Source organism: Macaca nemestrina, chromosome 17 (genome assembly GCF_043159975.1).
Source record: "Macaca nemestrina isolate mMacNem1 chromosome 17, mMacNem.hap1, whole genome shotgun sequence".
In the NCBI taxonomy this organism is placed as follows: domain Eukaryota; kingdom Metazoa; phylum Chordata; class Mammalia; order Primates; family Cercopithecidae; genus Macaca; species Macaca nemestrina.
In genome coordinates this window covers 6,730,660-6,741,426 of record NC_092141.1, presented here as the reverse complement: position 1 = coordinate 6,741,426, position 10,767 = coordinate 6,730,660, and the positions used below count along the sequence as shown (strand labels likewise).

The 10,767-nt window shown below is 50.7% G+C and overlaps 1 protein-coding gene across 8 annotated transcripts in view; it reads left to right on the top strand.

Annotated features, from left to right (window-relative positions):
• The window catches only part of LOC105472814 (KIAA0753 ortholog), a 64,333-nt gene extending 62,775 nt beyond the window's left edge, over positions 1–1,558 (top strand). For all 8 annotated transcript variants that reach the window (XR_981862.2, XM_011726371.3, XM_011726356.2 and 5 more), the window contains one exon: positions 2–1,558. Coding sequence is in view for 7 of the 8 variants with exons in the window: in XM_011726371.3 (XP_011724673.2) it covers positions 2–119 (118 nt within the window). In the remaining variant the exon portion in view is untranslated. The remainder of the gene's footprint in view (position 1) is intronic.
• Positions 1,559–10,767: the final 9,209 nt, after the last annotated feature.

Sequence of the window (10,767 nt, the reverse complement as noted above, 5' to 3'; positions counted from 1 at the left end):
GCTTTTCAGAAGAGCTGGTAGATGAAGCTCTGGGTGCCGTGGCTGCTGAACTTCAGGATATGTGTGAAGATTATGCAGAAGCCGTGTTCACCTCAGAATTCTTAGAGGCTGCTACATAAAGGCTCTCCGAGGCGAGGCCCTTTGTCTCACACTGGAGAAGGGATGGCACTACCCTTTGTTTTGGCCCACAGGAAATTTTCATCCTCAGCTGTGCATCCAGGCCCAGAAGGTGCTGCCCACGGAAAGGAAGGCAGTGCCAGGGAGGTCATCCTCACTTTGCATTTTCTTTTGTTATGGCAATGGTTGTAGAAATGTATGATGCAATGTATTATACTTACCGGTGCCCAGGAAACACGACTTGATTATGGCAATATTTTCAGAATGTGTACTTTTCCTATTGAAATATGATGTTCATTCCTCTGGCTCAGTTTGGTGATGAAAATGTTTTGAAAGATAATCGATACGTATATTTCACACACGGATTCAGGTTGCTTTTGAACCCTTGGTGGCATTGATGCCAACACAAGTGCAGCTACTAGCTGGTCCCATCGCCGGGCCCCTGTTTTGCATCTTTGGCGATTTCCTGTCAGGACCTCTGGCCCTACTAGGCTACAGACTCAGGGAGAGCACAGTTTGGCTATGCTGCCAAACCTCTGCTCTGCTGCAGCTTATTACAAACAGGAGCCCCCCACCCCCACGCCCACCCCCGGTTGTCAGTGCACAATAATAAACACACATTTCTTCAATGTTCCATTCCTAGGTGATTTTCACATTTTTAGTTCCTCAGCATATTTTATTGCTGTGTTTGACACAATCTGGTATAAAAAACTTTCTCTGGATTCAGAGGAAGTTTGAGGAATCAGGAGAGGCCCAGGCCTTCTCTGTGCCTGGCTGAAGGTACAGAGCTCGCCGTGTCTCCGATGAGGTCAGAAGTGTCTCTATTTCATACCACAAAGGAACTCCGAGTGGGAGTAGAGAACAGACAGGTGGCGCGGAGACCTCTGCGTCTCCCCAGAGAAAGGAAGAAACTTAAGAACCGTCGTGGCCTGGTCCTCCAACATCTTACAGATCATGTTTTCCAAGAGAAAAGCCTGTGTTTTCAGAAACTCTGCATTCAGAAAAAGAAACAGAATGTGCATAAGAATCAGGCCACTGCCTGGGAAGACTTCCTCTCAATTCCTAGCCTGAGGCTCAGTGAAGGAAACGTGCAGAAAGAATGCCGGAGACGCCCCCAGGGAATAAGGGAACTCTTTATAACCCGTCCAGTGCTGTCATCTGGGATTTTTCTCTGAAGTACGAGAATTTCAGGTGATTTAAGCTGCTTGATCACACTTATTTGTGCAAAATTGATTTTCATTTAATGTTAATGTTTTCCTGCTTAATTTTATATAACTTCAGAATGTAAAGAGCTTCAAGGTAAATTACAAGGTCTTTCAACTGGGGAGTTAAATGTGTACACTTGAATTAATAGGAGCACCTGTCATTGCTAGTATAAAGTAATTTGTGTGGCAGTTTGTACTGTGCTGATTTTTAAAAATAAACCCAATATTTTAAAGTATGTGCCTGTCTATTTGAAATAATTTACATCTCCCTTTTTTCCCACAGGCAAAGTGAAATGTGATTTACAGAAACCATTGAGAATACTTTTATATGTGATATGAGTATAGTGGATTATTTGCCACCCCTTCCCACCGAGAAAAAAAAAACAAATGACAATGAAAGCTAACATTTATTGGGCACCTGCTAAAGCGTTGCTCTCCAGGCCCGCCATGTAGTGACTTACTTCATCCTCACCTCATCTCTGTGAGGTGGACAGCATCATTGTTCCCATCGTATAGATGAATAAAGCGAGGCACAGGAGGAGATAATTTGACCAAACAAACTTTGAGTTCACCTGAGCACCTTTCCTTATCTTCCTGCCTTTCCGTATCCCCACTCAACGTGTGCTGGACACAGTCCTCTGGAGCAGTCCCTTTCCTCACACTTCTGCTGCAGCCCATGTCCTGAAAGACCGAGCCCAGGCTTTGCCTTGGTTCAGGATCTTCCCACTCTCTCTCCTGCTCCTCCCACCAGGCGGATCTGCCCTTCTCTGACTCATGGGTGGGGCTTCAACCAGCCCCAGTGTCCAGGTGTCGACTTTATATCCCTAGCCCATCGCAAACATCCGCAGCCAGAGCATTCTCCAAAGACACAAAAATATACTGCAGGAAATAAACATTTTTATTTGAAAATGGAAGCTAAATCCTTAGAATATAAAAGTTCCCATTTATCACCTTGGAGCCAGCCCAGACATCTAGAATTTTTGTTCTTCATGAACAAGGGCTGACCGTACATCATTCTGTAATTCCCTTCAGCTTTCTCCCAAACTATTCGTGTACTATTTTCAGAAGCAGAAACACACGAGTTCAGTGTTTTTGTGTTGCATAGGCCATCCCCAATGTACAGAGACATGAAAATGCACTCCAAGCACTCCACCGCCGCAGCTTGACCACACAAGATTTCTGTCTGTTTCTGTGCTTACCTCTAGACTGTTTAGCTCCTTGAGGGCAGGGACCCTGCCTAGCTTGTAGTTGGTGCTCAGTAAATTCTCATGAATTAATGAAAGGTGAAGGGCAGACTGATTGATTTTATACAGGGGGGTCTGTCACATAGTCCACAGAAATTTATGTTGTCCTTTTGTGATCCTGAGATATAGAATGCCATTGAGAACTATAATTCCATCTTAGAGGTACTGCTGCCATTGATTGCAATTCCAGCTCAGATGGCAAGAACTTGCTTCCTCCTCCTAGAGCAGGGGATGGGCCTCAACCTCAGGCTGCTCCTGACTTTGAGTGAGCCTTGGCCAGAGTGCTCCTGGGGACTAGGCTGGGGCAGCCCAGGGACTAGAGAAGAAGACAGGAGGATGTGCGTGGGAGCCCCTTTCCTCTCATGTTCTGTTACTATTTCAGCACTGTGATCCCTTCTCCCTCTGCCCGCTGGTGCTGGGGTTTGGAGGAGAGATGGTGAGGAGAGAAGGGCTCTCCTCTCTCCACTTCCTCCCTGGGCTCACGGTTCCTGCTTTCCTGAAGGTGGTCTGAGTGTGTGTGTGTGTGTTGGGGGAGGTGGAGGCATGAACTGTACTGTGGCTAGTGGGTCTGAAAGACAGGAGGAAGGGCCTGAGGGAAGCCCCAGGGCCAACAGCAAGGGGAAAGGTCCAAGTCAGAAAGTCCCCCGCGCTCTCTGTGGCTGTGTAGGTTTCCATCACGCTTCTGTGTTTGTGAGAGGAGCTCTCTTTATTTTGGCAACGTGAGACAGTAGTGAGAATTCCCTGCAGAGCCTGTAAATCAGGGGTGTCCGCATCATCATGGGCTTGTTATCACCACAGAAGTGCCCTCTGGAAGGGGCCGGCCTGTGAAAGGGCTCCCGGTTCTCTGGGCTCTTGGAGAGCCGCAGAAGGGCAGTGGCCTTGCCCCACTCAGTCCGTTCATTCAGGAGCCGAGATCTCAGGTCTGTTTCCACACTGGCATGTTGACTGAGCCCAATAACCTGGGCCTGGATTGGAGGGGCTTCCGCCTGACATCCTGTGTACTTCCTATCAGTCCTCAGTAGGGGCCCCAGGAAACCCCAGATAGGGACCCTAGGCTGGTTGTCAGGCCCAAGTGAACTCAGGCAACAGACCCAGTAGGGTCCTTCCCCGACCTGGAGTGCACAGCTGGCTTCCAGAGTCAGGGCTCCCCTCCCAGTTCAGCTCCAGTGCTGGGTTCCCCTCTTGCCAGCCTGCCCAGGGCCTTGCTCTGCCCTCCCCAGTCTTCTCCCCAAGCCTGCACCTGCCTTCCCAGATGACCCTTTTATCCGTTATCTGCTGCTATCCCTGGAGTCCCCTTAGCTGTTCTCGTCCTCATATACCTGGAAATCCTTTCCTTAAACCAGACCTCCAGTCTTTTACCGTCTTCCCTGGCTCACTTTCCATCCATCCAACTGGACTTCTGCCTGTGGCCTGGAGTTAGGTCCATCCGTTCCCACCACCGAGGCTGCCTCCCAGCCCCCAACCTCGTCACGGCTGGCTACTCCCCTTGGGGAGTCCGAGCCACTCGCATACTCTGTCCTCTCTCTCCCTGGTGTTGTCATTTATTCCCCATGACACTCTGGGCCTCATAGTTTTATCCCTCCCTCCACTCATTCCAACACCTCAAAATCCTTTCTGGAGAACCTTCAAAGGTCTTACCCAGTCATTTCTGGAGCTTCTTCACACTATCTCAGGTGAGACCCCGTCCACCTCCATGTCCTCATCTCTAAAACCCCTTCTGGTCACCGCTGGCCCTTTGCTTTCACTGCAGCCCTCCACCCTGTCCCCTTTTAGCCTCCCCACTTGGGATCTCTCATCTTGTATTGCTCTGTGGCCTCCTCCATCCCCACCCTTCCTCTCTGCCTCCCTCCCTGAATTTAGTCACGCATTTCCCTTCTGCTCTGCTTGGCTCCCCCAGAATCTCCCACCCACACATCGTTCCTCTGTCTTCACTGTGGGTCTTGGCCAGGTCAGCCTGAGGCCTCTCACTCCTGAGCTGCGGAGCCCTGCAGAAGGTCACTGGGCCTGTGTCCCAGAAACCCACAGCACATTCCCGCCACCTGCCACAGGGAGGCCCCCAGCGCTCCAAGAGAGCTCTATCCATGCCTGGCAACTCTTGTGGACTGGGGAGAATTCTAGGGAGACTTTCAGCTCTGAAATGCTGTGATCACGAGGGGCAGGAGCATTCAGATCCCAGACATGTGGGCTCTGCCATCTGCCCCACAGCCCCAGAGTTCCCTAAGCCTGAGCTGAATTTGACACTCGTTTCTCAAGTGCACATGGGAAGCAGGGAGTCCAGGGAGCCACGGAGATCAAACTGGCCACCAAACTTGTGCAGCCACCATCCTATATGGCCCTAAAGACCTCCGGGGGGAGAGTGGCCTCTCCAGGGCCAGGCTCAGTAAGAGATGTGGCTTTTCTTAACCATAATTAGCCAACGCACTGCTTCTGGAGACTTACTAAAGGTCAAGAGAAGTTCCTTGAATGCTTTGAACAACAGCTCACCTATTCGCTGGCACTTCAGAATTTATAAAATGCATTTACGTATATTCTTTCCTTACGTCACTGTAACCACTCCTGTTTTGTATACCAACAGTAATTCGGCTCATTAAGAACTGAGCCACAAGTTAAACTCCTGTGTGATTTTCGTGCCTTGGTTTCCTAATAGGTGAAATGGGAATGAAAACATAGCACCCACCCAAGGTTTTGGTGAGGATTAAGGGAAATACCCATGAAACCACTTAGAATCGCGCTGGGCAGACAGTAAGTGCTCAATAAATGTTACCTATTAGACTCCCCACTGAGAACCTCCTAAGAGGGAACCTTTCAGCTTCTTCGCACAGGCTTGGTTCCGAAGCGTGTCCCTGGCCTTCTTCCACCCATTGCGCACTCTCTCCTGCTCACAATCTTGTGCCTCTCCTCGTCTCGCCTGTCACACTGGACCCTCAGCAACACTTTTCCTGGCCTGGCCTTTGGCTGCCCTGAGTCACACACACACCTGGCTTCCCCCTCCAGTTGGTCTGCCTGGGCTGCCTCAGATGGACGCCCTTGCTCTTGGGCTTCCGGTGCCACCAGAACTTTCTAAACTGGACCACGTCCTTATGGGGTAGTTGAAGTATTAGCCCCATTTTACAGATGAAGAAACTGAGGTTTGCAGAAATTAAGGGGCTTGCTCCATGTCACGCAGACACGGGGACAGGGCCAGAACTCAACCTGGATCCTTTGACTTCAAGTCTAGTAGCCTTTCCATTCTGCCACACAGTTTGATCTTTCTGCCAAGTAGATGATTCTTAGATGGCCTAGGAAATCTTAGCAGATGTCAAACATAAGGGCAGTCTCCAATTTTTAAAAAATCAGCAAATATTTTCTGTGGTCCCGCTCTTCGCCAGGCACGACGGTACTTGGTTCTGGGCGTATAAAGAGGACTGACATATCTGTCCTCACTTTCTTTTTTTTTTTTTTTTTTTTTTTGAGATGGAGTCTCGCTCTGTCCCCCAGGCTGGAGTGCAGTGGTGTGATCTCAGCTTACTGCAACCTCTGCCTCCCGGATTCAAGCGATTCTCCGACCTCAGCCTCCTGTGTATCAGGGATTACAGGCGTCTACCACATCCTTGCTTCACTTTCTAGCACGGCCCAGCACAGTGACCAGGTCAGAACTGAGCTGTAGGCTCAGTTTCCAGCCACTCCATCAGGGTCTGCTTTCCTGAGCCCCTACACTCCTGCCGGGGCTAGAAACCCTGCCCACAGAGTAGCGATCACCCCACTGCTTGGGTGCTATGTCCTAGGTGCTTTATTTACGTCACCTCATCTGAATCTCACACTAGTATTGAGATACAGAGTATCATCCCATTTTACAGATGAAACGGAAACCAAGCAAAGTGCAGATTTTCCCTTCTGGAAAGTGGTTGTCACCGGGTCTCGTTACAGATTTGATACTCTTCCCAGCATACTGCAGTGCTGCTCCCTGGGCCCTGGCATCCAGCCTGCTGCTGGCCAGGCCCTCCCGTCTCAGAGTCTCCTGCCAGGAGCTGGGGCTCTGCTCTGAAGGCACAAGTCAACTAGCGGCTGCATGCTGTGCTGTGGTCTCACTTGTGGCCTTGCCCACCGGGCCCAGGTGACTGTGAATTGGATGTGCCAGTACCAGCCCTAGCCTGGGCTGTCTCTGGGCCGGCTGTGCCCATGCAGTGCTGTTCCCCAGATGACTTCCTGCTGCACCCAGGCCAGCCTCCGCAAAGCCAGCATCCCCAGTGCTCCTGTCTGGTTTCCTCCCCTGCCTCCCAAAGGCAGCATTCTCAGGCAACCTCTCCCCATGTGGTGGCAAAATGGGCCCAGCAGCCTCAGCCTGATGTTCTTTCTATTTAGCAATCACAGTAGAAAAGAAGAACCCGTGATCCCCAAGAGGGCCAGCCAATGCCCCTGGGTTACTGGTCTCTGCCTCTGATTGGCCCAACTTGAGTAACAAGCCCATTTCCCAACGAATCCCTATGTTCTGATTGGTCACATGGGAGTCATATGTCCACCCCCAGAAAAGAGGACAGATCAGCATCATTTTAGCTAGTGAACATGGGGCAGGCAGCTCCACCGAGGAAGATGGGGGCCCTGTACGTGAAGCGGAGGGAGTTGACGCTGGACAGGCACAAACTGCCACTGCACATGTAAAAAGCAGCATGCCTGGTCATAGACAGTTTTCAATTTGCATTACCATTCATTTAAGGTAAACTACACACTACAGAAATGCAGAGAGGCCGGGCACGGTGGCTCATGCCTGTCATCCCAGCACTTTGGGAGGCCGAGGCGGACGGATTACTTGAGGTCAGGAGTTTGAGACCAGCCTGGCCAACATGGTGAAAACCCGTCTCTACTAAAAATACAAAAATTAGCCTGGCATGGTGGTACACACCTGTAGTCCCAGCTACTCAGGAGGCTGAGGCAGGAAAATCACTTGAATCTGGGAGGTGGAGGTTGCAGTGAGTTGAGATCGTGTCACTGCACTCCAGCCTGGGTGACAGAGTGACACTCTGTCTCAAAAAAACAAAAAAAAAGAGAAAGAAAAGAAATGCAAAGAGAGTTTAGACACAGACCTTTTCAAAGCAGAATAAAAACAAAGCGGGAGGAGAGGGAAGCTAGCGTACTGTGGTTGTACATTGAAAGGGGCGAGTCACTGTTAGTGAGGGTTGTGGTTTTGATGGTCTTCATGGAGGAGGTGACATTTGAATTAGGCCTTGAAAGATAGTTGATGCTCTTTCAAAGCATGAAGTCTTGAAAGTGGAGGACACGCGTGTGAACACAGTGTGATGAGACAGCAGAGGTGCTGGCGGGATTTACCAGAGCTGATAGGTCCACACAGCCATCTCAGCCCTGCACAGATGAGCAGGAGAGCACCCTGTACCTGAGAAGGCTGAATGCATTGGAGGCAGTGAGGAGTGGCCTCAACAGCTCATTACTCCACCAGGCAAAGAATTTTGTTCAGCTTCAAGGAGATGCTCTTGAGTAGGAATAGAGAACGTCCCCCATCCTGTCCTCCCTCCCTCCCTTTGAAAGCAAGACTTACCTCAGATTGCCCTTGCTCACGCTTTCTAATCTTTATTCTGTTTCTAAATGGGGGAGTCTACCGGGAGCCCCAGGCCCTTGCCAAGTGCTCCATCTGTATTTAATCAATCCCTCCTCTGAAATCCAATCCGTCATAAATTCCAGCCGTACAATAAATGTGCAGAGAGGTCTGCAGGCATGGGCTTTTATAGTCAAGGAGAAGCAGCACTGGTGCCCAAACGATTGAATCAAGAACAATGGGACTCCGAGAGAGGTGCGTGCAGGAGGGGCAAATACCGGAGGGCGAGCGGCTGTGCCCGAGAGCCTGCTGTTCTTGGCCTGAGTATGTGCCCTCCCAGCAAGCCGGGCACGTCCTCTGCCCGCCTCCCCACCTTTCTTAGCTCTTGGTAATGGATTTTATATCTGCTCAGTGTGATGAAGGCGGCTTGGCAGTTCTCAAAGACCTACAGAAATCTCCTCCCGACCCTCCAATGAGAAGCCGGCAGCCTTCGTCACCCTTGTGGGTGGCTCTCTGGCCAACATTTACTTTAATGTCAAAAAGAAATCCCAGGCATGGGATTTGAAACAGATGCGGGGCTGACTGGGCAGCTGGGTCTTTGTGAGGACAATCCGGGCAGGGCCTGGGGGCCTGGGCTCTTTCTGTCCATGTTGATCGTGGTCTAACCTCTGGAGGAGCAAGTAGTGGACTCCCCATTCCGGGCTGGGGCCTCGGGCTGGCATGCATCACTTGTGACCTGCGGCGTGTGTGACAGAGGCCGCCTGGGCATGAGTGGGGGGAGCTGCTGGCTTGGCTGCCAAAGCTTTTAATTAACTCAGATAATTGTTCACAGCTTTAGGCATGAACAAGCCCCAGGCTCCTCACACTGACTTAGGGGGCCTGTTTCCCATCCGAACAAAGGAATTGACTAAAACTGGAGTTCTTGCTATTTTGAAGGGTCAGGACCCCTTTAAAAACCTGGACAATGCTGTGGACCCTTTCCTCAATAAAGACACACACAGGGGCCGGGCGCAGTGGCTCACGCCTGTAATCCCAGCACTTCGGGGGCCTGAGGCGGGTGGATCACCTGAGGTCGGGAGCTCGAGACCAGCCTGGCCAACATGGTGAAACCTCGTCTCTGCTGAAAATACAAAAATTAGCCTGGCGTGGTGGCAAAAGCCTGTAGTCCCAGCTACTCAGGAGGCTGAGGTAGGAGAATGACTTGAACCCGGGAGGCGGAGGTTGCAGTGAGCCGAGATCGCACCATTGTTCTCCAGCCGGGGCAACAGAGCGAGACTCCATCTCAAAAACAAAAAACAAAAAACAAAAACAACTATCTGAAACAGTTCACGTAGATAGCAGTGTCCTCGCCACAATGCACTTTCCAATCTCGGAGGCAGGCAGAGAAGGATTTACTACCCCTTTTTCTGTGAATGAGAGCAAAACCCCAAAGTGGAAACAGGTCTCACAGGAAATCAGGAGCAAAACTGGGATTAGACCTAAGGTCCTCTGATTCCCAGTCTGGTGCTCATTCGGCTGCATCACTGTTTCCTCTTGCTTTTTTAGCCTGTGTTCCCTTTTGATGCATGAAAAAAACCCCAAACGAACCAAAACAGAAAACGTCATCCCCCCACCCCAGGAATGTCCAATAACTCTTCCCCAGTATGTGTGGAGGGGAGCAGGAATCCACTTCCCCAAGTGGAGCCTCACTGCATCTTCGGCTCAGAAGGCTTTTGTTAAGTATTACTTTCTACGGCTTGAAATAGAATGTCAAGAAATAGAACTCTGAAAATCATGGCTGTTCTTACTTCCTGAGTATGAAATACCGCAATGTCGAAACATTGAAAAGCACACAGCCTGCGGCAGCCCCAACAAAAAAGCACTACGGGAGGACCAGCAGCCTCTTCCTCCCCGGGAGGGGGGGAGGGATCGATATGGGAGACCCCCCCCAACCCCTTCTGTGCAGTTTCCTGCAGAGGATGTTCTCACATCCTCATGTCGGGAGGAGTGCTCATCACAGCTGGCCAAAAAGTCCCTCACTCACACACCCCTACATAAAGGCAGCTGCACCCTTCTGGAAGTTTCTGGAACCCTTAACTTTGGCCGGGGTCTCGGGGTGAGTTCTGGGGGAATTCCTGGGTAGGCGTGATGACACAGCCCCTACTGTTGAAGTCATTTGGAATTTGCAATCCCTCACGAGAATTGTCCAACCCTCAGAAGTCTATTGCACTCTCCATGCCCTTGGAATATGGTTATGTGGATACAGAGCCCTGCCTCCCAAGACAGGACCCTCCAATCCTTGTCTCCCACACCTGGAAGCTGGGGCATGCATGTCCCAGGTTTGCCTAATCATGCTTGGTTGGAATGAATGATTCAAAACTGATGTTTCTTTAGAACCCATTCATTCAGGGGCTGGTGTCTACAGTGAAGAGAATGGCCATCAGACTAAAGTCCTTCTGCTAAAAGGTGATTGCTGTGCTTTCTAGAAAATTCTTGGCCTTCTCCAGCAGCCTCAGTTCCCATCTGCTTTTCTTTTTTGTTGTTGTTGTTTTTGAGACAGAGTCTTGCTCCGTTGTCCAGGCTGGAGTGCAGTGGCGTGATCTCTGCCCACTGCAACCTCTGCCGCCCAGGTTCAAGCGATTCTCTGGCCTCAGCCTCCCGGGTAGCTGGGGCTATAGGCATGCACCACCACACC